The 19167-nt window shown below is 40.4% G+C and overlaps 1 protein-coding gene across 1 annotated transcript; it reads right to left on the bottom strand.

Annotated features, from left to right (window-relative positions):
• Nucleotides 1-606: 606 nt before the first annotated feature.
• Nucleotides 607-18620, bottom strand: LOC143846535 (Acyl-CoA N-acyltransferases (NAT) superfamily protein). Its single transcript, XM_077354991.1, has 6 exons — nucleotides 18438-18620; nucleotides 18208-18298; nucleotides 8821-8953; nucleotides 1582-1651; nucleotides 932-992; nucleotides 607-834 (listed from the first exon to the last, which is right to left on the bottom strand). The coding sequence occupies exons 1-6, from the start codon at nucleotides 18513-18515 to the stop codon at nucleotides 743-745; spliced, it is 525 nt and encodes a 174-aa protein (XP_077211106.1). The 5' UTR covers nucleotides 18516-18620; the 3' UTR covers nucleotides 607-742.
• Between the last annotated feature and the right edge of the window lie 547 nt (nucleotides 18621-19167).

Below are 19167 nucleotides of genomic sequence, written 5' to 3'. Positions count from 1 at the left end.
TCTGGGTTTGCATAGCTGCTGTTCACTCGTGCTGTAATACAGTTTCTACTTTTTATTAAAATTTGTAATCTTTCAAATCAGAGATCCAAAGCAGGGCTTATCCCAGCTCAGTCAAAGCTGAGACCTACAGAAGCATTCCTGAGCCTCGTTACACATCCCTCTATCGTCCTTCTTAAAGTCTGTTTTTCATTTCTCCTGTTTAAGGCTGAGAAACTGATTTAAGATTTTTGCCTAGAAAATAAAAAACCCAAAAGCCAGAGCTTCTTTGCTTGGCATGTTAGATATCCATTCTCATGTTTCTTAAAATTACCAACAAAAATAATTAATTAATAGAAGAAAATTTTGTGATTCATACTGTTTACTCTATATGATCAAGGCCCAAGTAACGGATGCAAACAGTGCAGACACCTGTCCACTCAATAGAATTATGAAATTCAAGAGATTGTAAAATGTGTACTCCAGGCTCCCATGGATCCGATTGTGAAACCAAGCAATTCTTCAACGTTGGCAAGAGCTTCTACAACTCTGCCTACTGTTTCCCCATGGCCCTTTTCTTCATATTCGAGAGAAAAACTTAATCTTATTTTGTGGTTTCAGCATCATAAATTGTGTAGATGTCCGACCTCAATCAATTAAAGAAAATGTTCAGAGTCTACAGGTTGCAATATATAATTACCATAGCAGGCATAAGTATGTAAATGCATTTCCACCCATTTAGTGAGAAAATAACTGATAAAGCATTTTAGTCATATTCAAGTTCATCAGGGGTAACAGGTCTTTTGAGAGGGATCATGGACTTCTTTTCAACGTCGCGCGATAATGCTTTCCTCATATCTGAAAATGGCAGGGAAAAAACCAGAAGAACATGAGAATCATTGTAAGTATTGTTCGATTTGTAGATCATGCCACTGTATATATTAGGTGGACTCACCTAGCCCATCTTCCTCTCCCGAGTAGTAGCGCAAGACACGTCGATAGATGATGTAACCAAGCTGAGGAGACAAAAAGGGGAAATCCATAAGAACTCAATAATTAATAACTAATAATCCATGTCTATATAGGAATAATCTTCCCTAGATGCTTGTCATTGCAAAAAATAAAAAATAAAATAAAAAAAACCCTCCCCAAGAGGCTCACAACATTCACTGTGAGGATGACTAGTTATTTCAGATGTCCAATGTGGAGCATATATGATCATTCAATCAAGATCATATAGTTTCCAGCAACTGCTTACACTGAAAATTTCGGGGGTGAACACAGAAGATCATTCCTCCTATATCATGGGGAAATTACAAAAACAACCCCTTAAGTTTTGACGTATTGACCCAAAAATCAACAGCCGTTTGGATGGTTATGATTCTCTATAGTGCAGTCAGAGTGTTTATAAAAGCGAAGTAAATAGATGGAGCATAGGTGTCCTGGCCATTTTGACAAGTTTATGGTGTCTCAGCCAATTTGTTGAAAATTAACATTCCTTAAATGAGAAGTGTGCAAGGTACATCTCAAACACTACTGATAATAAAAGTGGTGGTACAAATGGAAAGTTATAGAAGCTGATATGAAAGGTAGGAAGGATCATACCTTTTCATACATCTTTATGGCCGGCATGTTGGATGCTCTTACAAAAAGGTCCACAAAGTAAGCCTTATCCCTGCCAAGAAACATTTTCTCAGTGCTGTGACAGTGACCATCAACACCCAAAAACAACTAAAGACACCAACATGGGCTCCATTATAACATTGCATGGTCTGTGGCCCCAAATCATAAGAGACGCACAGCATGGTAGTTACACTGAAATGGAAGGGATAGAAATCATTGCTATAATCATTTTCTATGGCAATGACGGGACACTGAAAGAACTTCAAGATTTAATGACATGAAAATCAACGATGACCCTATGTCACAAATGTCGTTCTTGGGAATTTCTCGGCAAGTGAAAATCTCGGGATACATTAATGTTTATTAATTTTTGGGGTTTATATCAGGAAATAAATGGTAAAATTAAAATTATTTAAAAAATATATAAAAATATTAAATTTAAGAAAAAATATAAAATAAAAATATCGGGATAATATCGCGATATTATCGGGATATTTTATGATAAAAACGGAAATATCGCTATATTTTTAAAATCTCGGGATCAGTTCGGGATTTTGTCGTTTTATCAAAATCTCGAGATAAACACGCTATATTTTGAAAATATCAGAGATATTTGTGACATAGCGATGACCTACCAAAAGTAAAAAGTTACGCCATTCAAAAAAAAAAAAAGTGAAGGATTTTGTTGCTTTGTTGCATTTTGATATGCAATTCCTTAGGCAGCAATTGGTGATATATCAACCATGATTGTGTACTTCACCACAACTGAAAGTTAAGAGTTTCACTACCCAAGCAGAGCACCATCCACTTAAACAGTACAGCCGATAATTAATAATGAGAAAACATAACTAAAAATTTATCAATTGAATGTAAAGTAAGCTCTGAGATTTGTACATTTTTATTGTTATGCCTCAGCAGCTGGAATCAGTATCCAGAAACACAACTCATTCAGAACTCAGCCCAGTTACGGGGGGAATCACAAATGCTTGAAATTTAGTTAGTAAAAAGTTGGAAACAGATTATAATAAATTACCAAATGGTCAGAACTAGATATCACATTATAAGACCAGCAAAAATAAAAGGAGACTAGGGGGTGAATAGGTACTGGATCCTTATGGTTAGGTACCAAGGATAGAGGAGAGTTAAAGAGGGAACTTCAAACTTACTAGAGGGCTTCTTTCTGTTATTTTGGGGTAAAGAGCTTATCAACACAAGATAAGAACCCCACTCTTAAGTTTTTCAAAAAATCAATCACCAGCATACTTATAAATTTCGTTTCGTTTCGTCCGAAATAGATGAAACATTTCGTTTTGTCCGAAATTCCGAAATTTAGGATTTCGTCCGAAATGGACGAAATTTTGAATTTCATCCGAAATTGGCTATAACGGCTAGTTTGATTTTTTTTGCAAAAATTACATCAATGCCCCTGTAACGGCTCTTTTGGGTTTTTGACCATTTTAGCCTCAAAATGTGACTGTTTATAGCTGTTGGGAAGGGTATTCTAGTCATTTTTTTTTGAAAAGGTATTCTAGTCATTTTTACTTGCACAAACAATAAAAAACTCTATAAATAGCATTTCCCCTACCTTCTTCTCCTCCACCTTCACATAAGTGATTCTCCTTCTCTATTCTACTTTCACTTACACTATCTATTCTAATAAATTTCCTACAAGTCTACACTCTTCTTCAACTCAATCCAAGTCCATTTTGGAGCAAAGGGAAGGCCTACCTTCAACTTACAACTATAAGAACTATTTCCTAAGGCTTGCAAATTACAAGTTACAATACAAATTTCAAGTGAAGGCTTACAAGTTACACTACAAATTTCAAGTGAGGGAAGGCTAATATTATCTTATTCTCTTCAAATCAAGTTCAACCTCAAGGTTCTCTTTATTTCTTTCCATTTCCTTTCTTTTATTTCTTACTTCATTTGTCCCCTTCTACTTCATTTTTTTGTAATTTGTTTCAATTTTCTTTCTTCTAATTCATTTTTCCCCTTCTTCTACTTCATTTCAGAATGAGTGGGTCGGGCTCGGGACCTTCTGCAGGAGCATCCTCTATTGGTTCGGCACCTGCTAGATCGGATGACCCGGCATGGGCTTACGGTACATTGGTTCCAGGTCAAAAAAATAAAGTAACTTGCATATTCTGTGACAAAGTCATATCGGGTGGAGGTATAACCCGCTTGAAAGAACATTTAGCGGTTGTTCCTGGTGAAGTAGCATCATGCAAAAAGTGACTGAAGATGTAAAATATCGAATGAAGCAACTTTTAGATGCAAAGAGAAAAGAAAAGAAAAGGCTAGGATGAGCCTATCCAGAGCAGAGGTTGGAAGTTTTTATGGCACACCAGACGAAGAAGAAGAGCAGGATAAAGAAAACATTGGCACACAATTGCCTCAACGAAGAGGTAAGGAAGTTCTTGTAGAACCGAGTGGTACAAAAAGGAAGAAGAAGGGAATCACAGGAGGGATCGGGAATTTCTTTGCACCACGAACAACCCCTGGAGCCCAGCCAAGCATTAAAAGTGCTTTGGCTACCAAAGAAACAATGGATAGAGCAGACATGGCGGTTGGCATGCTTTGCTACGATGCCAATCTCCCTTTCAACGTTGCCAATTCACCTTTCTGGCAACCTATGTTTGATACTTTGATGCTGTGAATGCCGTGGGTTCGGGTTATAAGGCACCTACTTATCATGCTTTAAGGGGTTCCATTTTGAAGAATACAGTGGATGAGGTAAACAACTACTTGGAGGAGATTAAGATGTCATGGAGATACACTGGCAATAGCATTATGGCAGATGGATGGACAGACACCAAACAACGTTCCCTAATCAACTTTTTGGTGTACTGCCCTAAAGGAGTCATATTCCTCAAATCCGTTGATGCATCTGGCATAATGAAGAATGCCGATGAATTATACAATATCTTTGAAAAGATTGTCGGAGAGGTGAATCCGGAATATGTGGTGCAATTTGTAACTGACAGTGAGCCAAGTTACAAAGCTGCTGGGAAAAGACTAGAAGCCGCGTTTGGCACATTCTCCGTGCGCAGCTCATTGCATAGATCTCATTTTGGAGCATCTGTGCAAACCGACTGTATTTCCTCACATAGCAACCACAATTGAGAGGGCTCGGACGATTACAAAGTTCATCTACAACCATGGAAGCCCCTTGAATTTGATGAGGAAGAAGTTCACAGGTGGGAAGGAGTTATGCCGCCCTGCTGCAACCAGATTTGCTACAAATTTCATTAGCATACAAAGTCTGGCGTTGAATTGGAAAGCATTTCAGCAGATGTTTGTGTCCGATGAGTATAGTACTAGTAGGTTTGTCCAACACCCACTGAGTGAAGAGGTAGTTAGTACTGTGTTGGATAAATCTTTTTGGGACCAATGCAAGTACATTCTAAACATCAGCGAGCCTTTAGTGAGAGTGCTGCATTTGGTAGATCGGCAGGACAAACCGGTGATGGGTTACCTATATGAGGCCACGGATAAGGCCAAAGAGAACATCAAGGAGAGGTTGAAGAGAAAATCAGATTACAATCCCATCTGAAGGATCATCGACCAAAGATAGGATAGGCAACTCCACAGTCCCCTCCATGCAGCAGGATATTTTCTTAACCCTGCTCTCTTTTTCACTCCTACCTTCTCTAGGCACAGTGAAGTAACCAGAGGCTTGTTGGCATGCATCACTCGACTGGTACCTGATGCAGCTACACAAGACCTCATCACCAATCAGATTGAGGATTATCGAGTGGTTAAGGGTATGTTTGGAATGAAGCTTGCAATCCGCAACCGAACGAAGTTGGGACCAGGTATATTTGAGTTGTTTGTTTAATTAAGTATAATTCATTTTAACTTTCAGTTTCTCAACAAATAATGCTTTACTATTTGTTACTTTACAGTTGCATGGTGGAATCAATTCGGAGGTGACGTGGAAGAATTACAGACCTTTGAGATCAGAATCCTCAGTCAGACCTGCAGTGCGACTGGGTGTGAAAGGAATTGGAGCACCTTCGAACACATTCACTCTGGAAAGAGAAATAGGTTGGAGCACCAGAGATTAGATGACTCGGTGTTTGTCCATTACAATCTTAAGTTTCGAGAAAGGTATACAACGTAATATAATGTTTTCAGCTCTCACCTCATCACTTTAAGCTTTTAAGTTTAACCTTTGACATTAAACTTAATGTTTTCCTTTTCAGGGACTAGTTGAGGAAATCATCTACCACTAGTGACCCTTTGAGCATAGACCATCTGGATGTCATGATGGATTGGGTTGCAGAAGAAGAAGATGTCATATTTACGCCGGAAGACATTGGGTGGGAAAATCTTGAAGCACCTACTACTGTGGTTGGGGCCGGAGACGACGACGACGACGACTTTCTCATGCCTCTTGAAGAAGATGTCCCTACTGGTGGTCTAGGTGGTGATGAAGGCGGCGACAACGACGACGACGACGACGAAGAAGACATTGAGTATGATCATCCAGGTTATGATGACTGAGAGTTGTTGCTACTAGCTATTGTCTATGTTTCACTTTCATGTATCTCTTTTTTTATGTTTTTTCTATGTATCAGACTATTAGTTGGACTTGTGCAAGACTTTATGTATTTAAGTAATGAATATGCCTATTGGGATACATATTTTAGACTATTTATTATTTTTTCATCTTTTTCTATTGATTTTTTATTTTTTTGGATTTTTCTCATATTTTTTAATACATTTTTTGTGTGAACGAAAAGTTTCGACCAAAATGCACCAAAATGACCAAAATCCCACCGAAATTTCGTTTCGGTGGCCAAAACGAAATGGCGACCGAAACGGAATTTACAACTATGATCACCAGTCAATTTCTTTGACTCAGCAGTTCTTAGAAGGACCCAAATCAATCATTGACTCAGGGTTACCTTTTAAAAGGCAAATTCTTGAACTTCTATTGCAGTTCCTTTCAGGGTGCTGTTCCTGTTTTGGTAAATCCTTCGCACTCCAGCTCAAGAACCTGCTTCAAAATGTTCCTCTCATGTCGCGCAAGCTGCAAGTCCGCCCTACCTTTTACATCTCATTATTTTTTTCTATTTGTTCAGTTGAAATTTTTGGAGTGGTTATTCATTAAAATTGGACTCATTAGTTTTTAGAAGAAAAAGTACTGAAAAGATTGGCATTTTGTGTTTTTATTTAATTGAAAATATGTACAAGTACTTTTGGTGTTGCAAAGGTGGTGCATGCAGTCTGTCGCTGGAGCACTCAAAAACTTCTGTAGGTAGTGGAGGAACAATCTCCACCAAGCCCATAAAATCAAGTGAAGTGAGTGACACAAATTACATCTCTGTCTCCTTGATGAGATGGCAGATGAAGTCAATGAGTTAAAGTAGCGACGGATAATGAACAGTCATTAAAAGAAAGATAATCACCTGCCTTGGACTCCACCAAGAACAATTTCCAGGTCCGCCAAATAGCCTAAGGGAAACCAACTTCTGATCACTCTCCATTGATTATCAAGAGATGGAAGGTATACCAATTTGGAACCAACTGAAATCTCACAAACAAAAGACAAAAAGTAGGGAAAAGAGGCCTTATGACCTTACAAGATACCAAACTGAGAAGGGAAGACACATTAAATCAGATAAACAGTTTGCACGGAATGAAGAGAGCTCTAATGGAATAGGAGAAAGAAGATAGAATGAAATTTAGCAAAGGGTATGAGTAAATTTTTTGGAGGAAATAAGTTGGAGACATAACTTGAGAGCAACTTGGCCACCGCAAGAAAGAGGAGAAATTCAATCAAATGCATGAGGGACCAACTTGTAAAAGGGAAGTCTGAGGTAGAAGACTTGACTGTGAATATTGATAGCAAGCAATACACAAAAACAGATGGGGACACAAGCTTGGCGAATTGGCTTTTGTAGCACTTGAGAATGAGAACAGCTCCATGTCGAACCAGGAGTTTGATGACGAATGGGATTAGAAACGTGGTATTTTGGAAAGAAATAGATAAATCCTTGGGCACTGACAGCTACCAATGGCATTTTTCAAGAGTTTTAGGGTCTACTAAAGATTGATTAACAGGGATTCTTGATATACTAATGCAAACCCAGGATTCACAAATCAATTCCGTTGAACTTTTAGTAGCGATAATGGGGACTAGTTCAACTGAGGCAGCAAGCATATGCTTTCAATCAAATTAAACAAGACATAATAATCATCCACAACTAGAGCAATCATTGAAATCTATAACTTTTGAGTTGAATATCAACAAGGAAATTAATCTAACCAAACAAAGTGCAATATAATAGATCTACAAAAACTAACGCAAACCATAAAAACAAATTAGTGCAAATGAGGTGCAACTAACAAAATAAAAACAGCAGATGTGAAAACTCTCAGATCAACCCCTAATGTAGGCTCCAAAAGGTGAAGAGTGGAGGCTGATTTGGGTTTCAGAAAATGGTAAAACAGATGTGATTTGATTGGGGTGGGGTGTAGGGGCTGGACTCAAGTGTGAAGGAGCAGGGTTTAGGGGAACTGGAGAAGTTTAGGGCGCTGTCAGAAAGGGCTAGGATAAGGTATACAGCATGGAGATCTTGTGGGAGGCCTAGGTGAGTGCTGAGTCCTATACATGTTTTTTCTTTTCTTTTTGTTTCTGGAAATTGAGACATTCTCTTGATGCATTTTCTGGAATTGAAGATATTTAGAGATTAAGCTCTTTGTTTTGATGATCAATTTCATCATCCATCCCTTGTCTTGTTGATTTGTTCCCTTTTTTTCCATGCTTGATTTGATCCATTTCCAAAATTTGTTTTCTCAAGCCATCTTCAGGATTTGTAAGGTTATATGTATTTTCTATGGTCCAAATCTTGCAAAATGGAGTAAACTCCAAACTAGCTGTGGTAAAAAAAAAAATCAAGTCGGCCCTTGTTAAAGATGATTGTATGATTTTGAGGAAAGAAAAATTTAGAGGTGTTGCCAGATGTCCTTACTGTTTTTGCATGATAAAAGCACAAAAAATGAATTTCTTCATATCAAGGGTGATAACACATACAATCAAGATTTACAACCTACTATCAGACACATTTCTTTATATCAAGAAGGATGATAACACATACAATCAAGATTTATAACCTACTATCAGAGCATAAATTTCAATTGATGCCACTATAACGAAAGCTCAGTTCTAGAGAACTTCCACCATGACAGACAAATGTGAATTCCTCTTACATCTTGTCACTGATGTCTTCCAGCAAGTTCATGAGCTTTTTCGCTAATTGCTGTCTCCTGTATTCCGGAGCAACAGTTACAGCAGTTACATGCCCATGCCATGATTCACCTTGTCCTTCTACTTTGCCCATAACTGCATAAACAAATCTTAAAAAGTTATGAATTGAGATAATATCTAAGAGAATGAGATGATATGGAAAATTCCAAAAAGAAAAAGTTCGGTAACATAGGAACGGCATTCAATAAATGAACTAAACCTCTCCTAAAGAGATATTTGTTTTACGAGCACTAAACCACAGGTCCTGAATTAATTAGCAACATTAGAACATTAGCCTATAGCTGAACAGCTGTGGAAGATAATGTAACTAGTACTAGTATATAGTTCTGATCCAAGGAAAGAGAAACATGGAAAATGTTTAAAACATCAAAGCTCTTTTAGGCTTCATCAATATAAAGAAATAAGATAACATCTGGTGTTAATAAAAAAAAAATGGATGGAAGTTATGTATCAATAAGAAATCTTGGTCATCACAAAAGTAGGTTTGACATTATGTTCAACAATCCATCCCATGATTATTATTTTTTTGAAAAGAACGAGCCATCCCATGAATTAAATTATCACTAGATATAATTTTCAGTAATAGGTAACTACTTTTGAATTGAGATTTCGTTAGGGATCAAGCCTCCTTCCTAGTGGTGAGGGTGGTGGAGATTATGTTACTTGGAGTTGATTATTGCAGACTATGATCTACCCAACAGTGCACCAAATGACCAATATCTTGCTCCAGTGAAGGATGGAAGAGAAAGTTTACACACCCCCTGTGATATGCTTACATCAGATTGCCAATTCATATCAGTGGGGCATAACCATATTCAGATTGCCAATTAGGTGGACGAAGAGGAACTCATCTGCTGGACAAGTAAAGAAGGTATTATACGTGGAAAGAATGAGGCCTTGTTTGGGCTTGTAAACGACTTTTCATAAGATGAACTTTTCTGCCTGATCATGAGAAGTAGATCATGATTCTTCTCCACTGATGACTGTAAGTGGGTAATAGCTCTGAATTGATCCCACCCGGGATTTAAGGTCCCGATTCCCGAATTGCAGGTTCTTTCCAGACCATTAGATTATACACACCCACACACACTTCTACCACTCCCCCTCAAGCTGGAATGTATATATTATACATTCCCAGCTTGTTACAGATGTAATTTAATTTTGTATTACTAAGGGATTTAGTGAAAACATCCGCTAGTTGCTCCACAAACCGAGTGAAGGAAACATGAATCTCGCCTCTATGAATTCGCTATCGAATGAAGTGACAATCAACCTCTATGTGCTTGGTTTTCTCATGGAAGACAGGATTGGTAGCTATATGAATCGCAGCCTTATTGTCGTAATAAAGCTGAGCTGGAGAAGATGGGGAGAAACCAATCTCAGATAGGAGTGAACGTAACCAAAGGAGTTCTCCACTAGTATGGGACATAGCTCGGTACTCTGCCTCGGCACTAGACTTGGAAACAATGTCCCGTTTCTTACTCTTTCATGACACTAAATTGCCGTCAACAAAAGTACAATATCCGGATCTCCTATCTGCAGGAGATCCTGCCCAGTCTGCATCACAAAATCCTTCCAACTTGATATGCCCATGCTTCTTGAATAGGAGGCCTTTCCCTGGTGCCTCTTTCAAGTAGCGAATAATCTGAATCACTGCTACAAGGTGGGAAGTACGGGGTGAGCTCATACGTTGGCTAACAACACCAACAACATATGATATATCTGGACGAATGACTGTAAGATATATGAGCTTATCCACTAGCTTCCTGTATCTGCCAGGATCATCTAACAAATCCCCTTCTTCTGGAAGAAGTTTCACATTTAGGTTCATAGGAAATGAGGCAGGTTTCACTCCAAGGTAACCTGTCTCCTCAAGAAGATCCAACACATATTTCCGCTGGGAGAGAGAGATACCTCTAGTAGAATGGGCAACCCGAATGCTAAGAAAGTATCTAAGACGTCCCAGATCTTTGGTTGAGAACTCTTTCTACAAGAATGTCTTCAATTTGTGTATCCCCACTGAATCACTGTCTGTAATGATAATGTCATCAACATACACTATCAATAGAACACAACCAGCACCCGACTGAAAACTGAAGACAGGGTGATCAACAACACATTGCTTCATGCCAAAGCGCATGATAGCATCGCTAAACCGGCCAAACCAAGCTCTAGGGAACTGCTTCAGGCCATATATAGATCGCCGCAACCGACACACTGAGGAGGACATCTCCCCTGAGCAACATACCCAAGAGGTTGCTCCATATACACCTCCTCAATAAGCTCTCCATGTAAGACGGCATTCTTCACATCTAACTGATGTAGGGGCCAGCTGTTGTTAACTGCAAGTGAGAGGAGAACCCTGACAGATGGTATTTTGGCAACCGGGAAAATGTCTCCTGGTAATCAACTTCAAAGGTTTGGGTATAACCTTTGGCAACTAGACGCGCCTTAAGGCGCTCAACTGTCCCGTCAGGTAAGTGTTTGATGGCATAAACCCAACGGCAACCGACGGGCCGAGCTCCAGGTGGAAGAGGAACCAAAACCCATGTATGATTGGCCTGAAGGACCTCCATCTCAAGGTCCATAGCCGCACGCTAACCAAGATGATCAAGAGCTGCTGGCAAGGACTGTGGCACAGAAACAGAAGACAAAGAAGATACAAAACTCTGAAACATAGGGGTCAGAAAGTCATAGGAAACAACTGAGGAAATAGGATGAGCAGTACTATGAGAATGAGTAAGCGAGGCAATGGGAGAATCTGCAAGTACCTGAGAAGAGGTAGTCGTGATCTCCGGCTGAGATGTCGATGGTGCAGGAGGAGGCTGATGGGCTGTAGACTTCGAGTTGCGTTGATATGTCTTCATAGGAGCTGGAGGAGGAGCCTCTGGAGCCTGTAATGAAGAGGAGGGCTCATAAACAGTGCTAGACGGAGGAACCGGCAAAGGAGGAGCCGAGCAAGGAGAAGGTATGCAAGACTCAGGGACCAGCAAAGGAGGAGACGAGGAAGGAGAAGGTATGGGGTCTGGAAGAGCTAGACAAGGAAGCATGATGTCCAAATTAAGAATTGCGGGACGATCCTCATGATGAGTGATAAAGTAAGACTCGGACTAAAAAATGGTGACATCGGCAGAGACAAATGACCTACGTAAGCGAGGACTGTAACACCGATAACCTTTATGGGTCCGAGAATACCCAAGAAAGATACATCCCTCAGCGCGAGGGTCCAATTTATCTAATCCGGGGCCGAGGTTGTGGACAAAGCACACACAAGGGTGAGAGGAAAAGGGTCATGCTGGGGATGTAACAAGGCGAATGGGGATGAACCACCAAGGACAGAGGAAGGAAGCCTATTGGCAAGGAAGCAGGTTGTAAGGAGGGCATCACCCCAATAGGTCTTAGGGACCTGCATTTGAATGAGAAGAGTGTGGGTCCCATCCAGTAAAGATCTCACCCTACGTTCTGCCACACCATTTTGTTGGGAGGTGTGAGCACATGAAGATTGTGGGCATGTATATTTCTAGGCTTTCACAATTTTGGCTTGTATATTCATAATGATACCATGAGCGCCTTAGGGCGTCCCCAAGATATGTTTTCAGATATCGCTATACAATTACAACCCATCTTTGCTCAATGGGACCCAGTAAAGATCTCAACCTACGTTCTGCCACACCATTTTATTGGGAGGTGTGAGCACATCAAGATTGGTGGATGATGCCACGAGTAGAGAGGAATTCTTGGAAGCCATTAGATAATGAAAAGTACTCTCGAGCATTATCAGTGCGCAAACATTTGATTGAACGACCAAACTGATTTATAACCTCGGTATGAAAGGTGAGAAAGGCAGAGAAAACCGCCGAGCGGTCTTTAAGCAGATAAAGCCAAGTCATGCGAGAAAAGTCATCAATGAGTCAATGAAATATTGGTATCCAAAAAGAGACGTAGTCCGCGCGGGACCCCACACATCAGAGTGTACTAACTCGAAAGGGTGCGACACTCTACTAACAAGTTTAGGAGGAAACGACACACGACGGTGTTTGCCAAGCTCACAGGTCTCGCACTGAAATGGCTGAATGGGGGTAGGAACAATGGAGGTTCGTTGTAGACGCTCGAGGCAATGATGACCAAGGCGACAGTGCTATTGATAGGCATTGATGGAGTTGTGCAGAACAGTACTGGAAGGGCCATAGTCGAGACGATAAAGCCCATCCACCTCACGTCCCGAACTAATCGTTTTACCAGTCGAGAGATCCTGAAACAAACAATAAGATGGATAAAATGAGACAGAGCAATGAAGATGTTTGGCAAGCTAACTAACTGAAAGTAAACTAAAAGGGGACTTGAGAACACATAAGACAGAGGATAAGGTAAGGCCAGGGCGTGGAGAAATACTGTCAATACCAGAGATAGGAGTAATACTCCCATCAGCAAGAGTAATAGACTGCAAGGATAGGGGCCGAAAGGAACTAAGAGATGAAGAAGTACCTGTCATATGGTTCGATGCCCCGGAATCAATGATCTACGAGTTAGAGCTAGAAAGAAAAGAGGCAGGGAAACTACCTGGTTGGGCAAAGACGGCACTCTGCGGGCGACGGGATAATCGAAGGCGCTGGAACTCATCATAGTCAACTCGAGAGACAAAGAAGCCCTTAGAAGGGGCAGTGTACTGTGCTGTGAAGAGGAAGCCAATATAGCTTAAGGAGCAGAAGCCAAATGGTGTACAGAGTGAACGATGCGAGGCTCAGGAGGCGGATGGAGCTCGGGATGAAGAGCATAATAAGTGTCAAGATAAGGTCCATCCCGCCGACAATGAGAGCAATATGGACGGGGACGACCACCAGTATCACGGCCGCCGATAAGATCCCGGCCACCAACACGTACACTACGGCGACGACCACGGCCAAAAGTACAGCCACCACGGGTAGCACGATCACTAGTGCTATAGGCAGCAATAGAGCACGATCACTAGTGCTATAGGCACAATAGTAGAGCCATCAACGGAATCAGAATGAGTAGAGGCGCTAACGAGGCACCGCTCAGCGTTCGAATAGTCCTCCATGAGAGAGGGCACATAATGAGGTGGGAATGAACCATCCACCAATGAAGAAGAGCTAGGTAAAAAGGAAGCTGGAGATAATGTAGAGGGACGAACTGAAAAAGTCAGGCTAAGAGAAGGATCCGCAATAAATGGAGGATCCATGAAGAGAAAGATAGAAGGAGCTCAAGCACTACAACTGCAGAGCCCGAAAGGAAGAGGGGCCACTAGATGAGCCAAGAGAGAATACCGCGGCTCCGATGACAACCACTACAACCGAGAGAGATGGGAGGCATGATAAGGCCTCGAACAGAGAAAGACATAAATGTACAAAGGAATCAGAGCCGCAGAAAGAGCTATGGGGACTAAAATGTTTAGGCCATGAAGGAAAGGGACAAAAAGAAAGGAAAAAGGAAGAAAAGGAGAAGAGGACTAGGGTTTTAGAATATGTAGGGCTTCAAATGGTGGAGGTTGGGGACGAGGAGGTGGTTGTTGTGGTGGAGCAGGAGGTGGAGGGTGGTGGTGGTGGTGGTGGTAGTGGTAGTGGTGGAACTGCAGCGGGTACTGTCGCGGTACTGTAGCGGGGAGTGGAGGAGAGGAGATGGGAGAGGAGATGGGAGGAGGAAGGGGGTTTGCAAGGTGGTCCCTAGGGCCTCAAAACCTAGGACTCTGATACCAATGTAGAAGCCATCAAAGAGGGAGAAAGAAAGAGGAAGAAGAGAAAGAGTGAGTTAGGGATCCTCCCCCTCACTTATGTATTTATAGGAAAGAGAGCATACAAAAGACTACTATGCCCTTATGGCTACAATACACACCCACACACAATTCTAACAAAAGTGTCAAGGAGGGAAGGGTCCACAAGACAAATCCCATGAACTTTTGCCTCTTTAGAATCAATCTCCCTGAGTGGCTAGTCTCCATGGCCCAATGTTGTCATTTTTGCCCAAGAACAAGGTTTCAAATTTCGACCGAAATCCGAAATTCCGGGTTTCGATCGAGACCGAAATCGAAATCGGCTAAAATCGAACCGTTAGAAATTTCGGGCCGAAATTTAAGGGATAACACAAAAGATCTGATATTTATTCATTATTTAATAATATCCTGAAATTTCATTCGGGAATTTCGCCCGAAATTTTTTACGGGATAAAATCTCACGTTAATTGACTTCGTTAGATTTCGCCCAAATTTCAGAAATTTAGCTGAAATTTCGGTTTCGGTGACGACCGAAACGCCTTCCGAAACCGAAATTTAAAACCTTGCCCAAGAAGCAGCATTTGAAGACATGGTAGTATAGTTCCAACTAGTGAAAAGACATATTGGGGCATCAGTTTCAAGAACTTCATAGCAATTAGAAGGAAATTTTAGAAATAGGTTAAAAAAAGAAAGCACTTATCACTAGTTGGATGAAGCCCATGCAGAGCACAAATCAAACTCACTTCACAGGCAGTTCGATGGTATTCTGAGGCCTATTGGAATTGGAGCGGAGCTGGGGACAATAGAGGAGAGGTTATTTTTGGTTTCATATACCCCTCCGCCGAAGGAGACTGAAATGAAGTGGACACTCGAGTTCCTTGGAATGTCAAGCCTTCTTATTTTTATATAGGCAAGAAACCTATTGAAGGGTACTTCTCTAATGGAACTAATTGAGCATCGAGAGAAGTATTGGGTATGGAGGTTAGTATACATCATTGATGGGACTAAAGATTTAGTGAGTGGTATCGACGTGTTTTTTAGCTGCATCTCATATGAAGCTAATGAAATTGTAGACATAGCTACGCATGAACCATGTAATAGGCAAACTCTAACCTTCATGTGTTTTTTTCTCAATTAAGAACGAGAGTGTTACATATAATATATACCTACAAATGGGGAGAGAAACAATCGCTAAATCACAAAAGAGAGCGGTTCTTTCCAAACTTTAGATCCATGGGTATAATCGACAGTCATGAGAGAATTTGCATTGAATAAAATAGCCAAAATTGTCAAAATCTATACCAGCGTCCAGCATTATGCAAGAGAAGTGTGCAAATACAACATATATTAGAGTAACCCAGGCAAACAATAATGGATGTGTCACTAAAAGTCTTCCACTTATGACCTAACACTCCACAATTACAGAGGAGAAATGGCTTCTCCCAGCATAGGCACCGATGAAAACCCTAAAACCTTTTATGATCATCCTCATAAAATAAAGCAGAGTAACCAGCTTGGAGTTATGAATATGCCAGTGTTGTAATCTTACTAGCAGGTTAGATTAGTACAAATCATTCATCTGTGCTCCTAAACCAAGTGGGTTTCTCCTAACCAAATTCACCCACCAATATTGAGACACCCTCTGATGGGTTTCTCATTCCAAATTGATATATTTAAACTTAACCCCAATCTAACATCCTTCAACCTTTGTCGATCATGTAGTGCCATCTTTGCATCAAATGTTCTCCACCCTGAGGTCGAACAAGTACAAGAGGCATCCAAAGAAACATTATGAAATCCCACACATGAACGAGGAAGGCTTTGTAACAAAATCTAGAATGAATCCTAGAAATCCTCTATTTCGTCAAAATGGTGGAGCATGGAAAACCCAGAAAGCCTATTCTAGGATAATACCATACCAAGGCATGGTTATATCAGTCGAGCCTATATCACTTCAGCCAATACAAAAATCAAAAGGAAAACCGTGCTAGGCAAGGTCAAATTGTCTACGACTTGGCCAATATGTATCACGACATAGGTTACCAAATCAACAAACCCTAATTCCCAAACAAGTGCTGCAAACCAGATAACCATGATTTGAATAAGTAACCTAATACCTATGGAACTATTATAACTCATACACTGCTGGGAGCTAAACATTCAGTCATCTTGCACCATTCACAATAAATCCACTATCACACCCCTGTTAAAAAAAAAATCATAACTTCCAACTTGGTTTTAGGAATTACAAGTAATTTATTTCTTCATCCTCCTAGTTGATTTGCATTTACTCCATAATACCTCAGAAACAACATTTGAATCCCTTCTATTTATTTATCATATTCTGAGAAGAGTTGAGCTTGGTTCAATTCCAAGTTCAAGGAAAGAAATTTACACCGACTATGTGCTGGGAATTTAACCGGGTAGAACTCACCCTAAAAAGCTAGCCATTATAGGGAGGGTGTCCATTCCCTTATAACGCATCCCCATCCATTTCACTTATCCGACGTGGGACTATTTGCTTTTGCGTGGAACCCCAACAATCTCCCCCTCCACATGGAAGCAACGTGGACAATCTCGCCCCTCCACGTGGCGGCAACGTGGGAACCACGAGATAACTAAACCGGGGTTTCCGAGATCTTCCCTGAGGGACATTCCAACCCTCGGATGCAAACCAGGTTTACCACGCCCTGAGCTCTGATACCATTTGTAGGAATTTAACCGGGTAGAACTCACCCCTAAAAGCTAGCCATTAGAGGGAGGGTGCCCATTCCCATCCCTATCCATTTCACTTATCCGATGTGGGACTATTTGCTTTTGCGTGGAACCGCAACACTATGTGCTCCTAAACCAAGTGGGTTTCTCCTAACCAAATTCACCCACCAATATTGAGACACCCTTTGATGGGTTTCTCATTCCAAATTGATATATTTAAACTTAACCACAATCTAACATCCTTCAACCTTTGTCGATCATGTAGTGCCACCTTTGCATCAAATGTTCTCCACCCTGAGGTCGACCATGTTCAAGAGGCATCCAAAGAAACATTATAAAATCCCACACATGAACGAGGAAGGCTTTGTAACAAAATCTAGCATGAATCCTAGAAATCCTCTATTTCGTAAAAATGGTGGAGCATGTAAAACCCAGAAAGCCCATTCTAGGATAATACCATACCAAGGCATGGTTATATCTGTCGAATCTATATCACTTCAGCCAATACAAAAAGCAATAGGAAAATCGTGCTTGGCAAGGTCAAATTGTCTACAACTTGGCCAATATGTATCAATTCACGACATAGTTTACCAAATCAACAAACCCTAATTCCCAAACAAGTGCTGCAAACCAGGTAACCATGATTTGAATAATTAACCAATTACCTATCAAACTATTATTACTCATACACTGCTAGTAGCTTAAAAAAAAAAAACCCAATTCACAAAAGTTCTTAATTCTTGATTTCGTAATTGCCCACTCTTTGTATTTAACGATTTTAATATATAAGCGCACAAACTATTACTGTCTTTGGTTTATCATCTTCAATAGAAGGAAAAAAAACACCCAAATGAATACTGAAAAAAGAAAGGCATCAAAGGCTTACTGTAACCCATGATTCGATTTCCAGGTCCTTCGGCCACGTGAAAATAGTCAGGCCATCGAGCCAAATAAGTCATGTAGAACGACATATTGAACTGACATTGGAACCCAAAAAATTTAGAAACAGCAAAATAGAAGGAATCGGTAGATAGATTTATATATTTTTTGGTGCAATAATAAGTAGATAGATGGAGACCCAATTAAGAATATAATGAAAGAACTGAGAACACTCACGGTTTCTGTGAGATGGTCTAGATTAACAGGAGCAAAACGGAGGAGGTCGTTGCAGCAAAACCTGCGAATCGTCGTCATCAGGAACCCTTTTCTAATTTTGCTTCTTTATCCCTACTTTTTCCCTCCTCAATATGCCTAACTCTGAAAATAGAGTTTTACTAATAGCAGGCCCGTGTGTCCTGAACGTGTGACAAAAGGAGATCTGCCACTAGCTACCAAAGTTTAGTGAACCACCTTTACCTTATCATACGTGATTCTTCTATTCAAAGTTTCAAAAATTTCTTTTATGTAGAGCTCACAATATGGGCTAGGGTTAATAAATAAAGTGATACGTTATATGATTCATGGGCTTGTATTTGCCATGAAGATATATGGTAGAACAAAGTGTAGTAGGGCTCACCTATTTCAATAATCTAAACCATTCATTTCTTGTTCCCAATCGTAAATGGGATGTTTTCCAAAAATCTTCTCCATAAGATGATCCTAATTCTTTGATCTGAAGAGGTTTATATATTGTCATTTTTACTTTTTGAGCCGTCCATTTTATAACAAATATTTTGGAGGGTTAGGATCATCCTACGGAGAAGATATTGGAGCACCACACATCTAGAGTGGGGATTGAATGGTTTATGTCATCCAAATAGTTTTGGTCTTGGTCTCATGCTGAACGGGCATCAATCCCATGCCGAAAGATAACGACTACTAAGGGCCTGTTCGTTTCACATATTTT

This window comes from Tasmannia lanceolata, unplaced genomic scaffold, assembly GCF_043159265.1.
Source record: "Tasmannia lanceolata isolate RefF3 unplaced genomic scaffold, GAP_Taslan_0.1 ptg000015l, whole genome shotgun sequence".
Classification (NCBI taxonomy): domain Eukaryota; kingdom Viridiplantae; phylum Streptophyta; class Magnoliopsida; order Canellales; family Winteraceae; genus Tasmannia; species Tasmannia lanceolata.
Note: the sequence above shows the minus strand (reverse complement) of the source record. Positions and strands in the feature narration are given on the sequence as shown.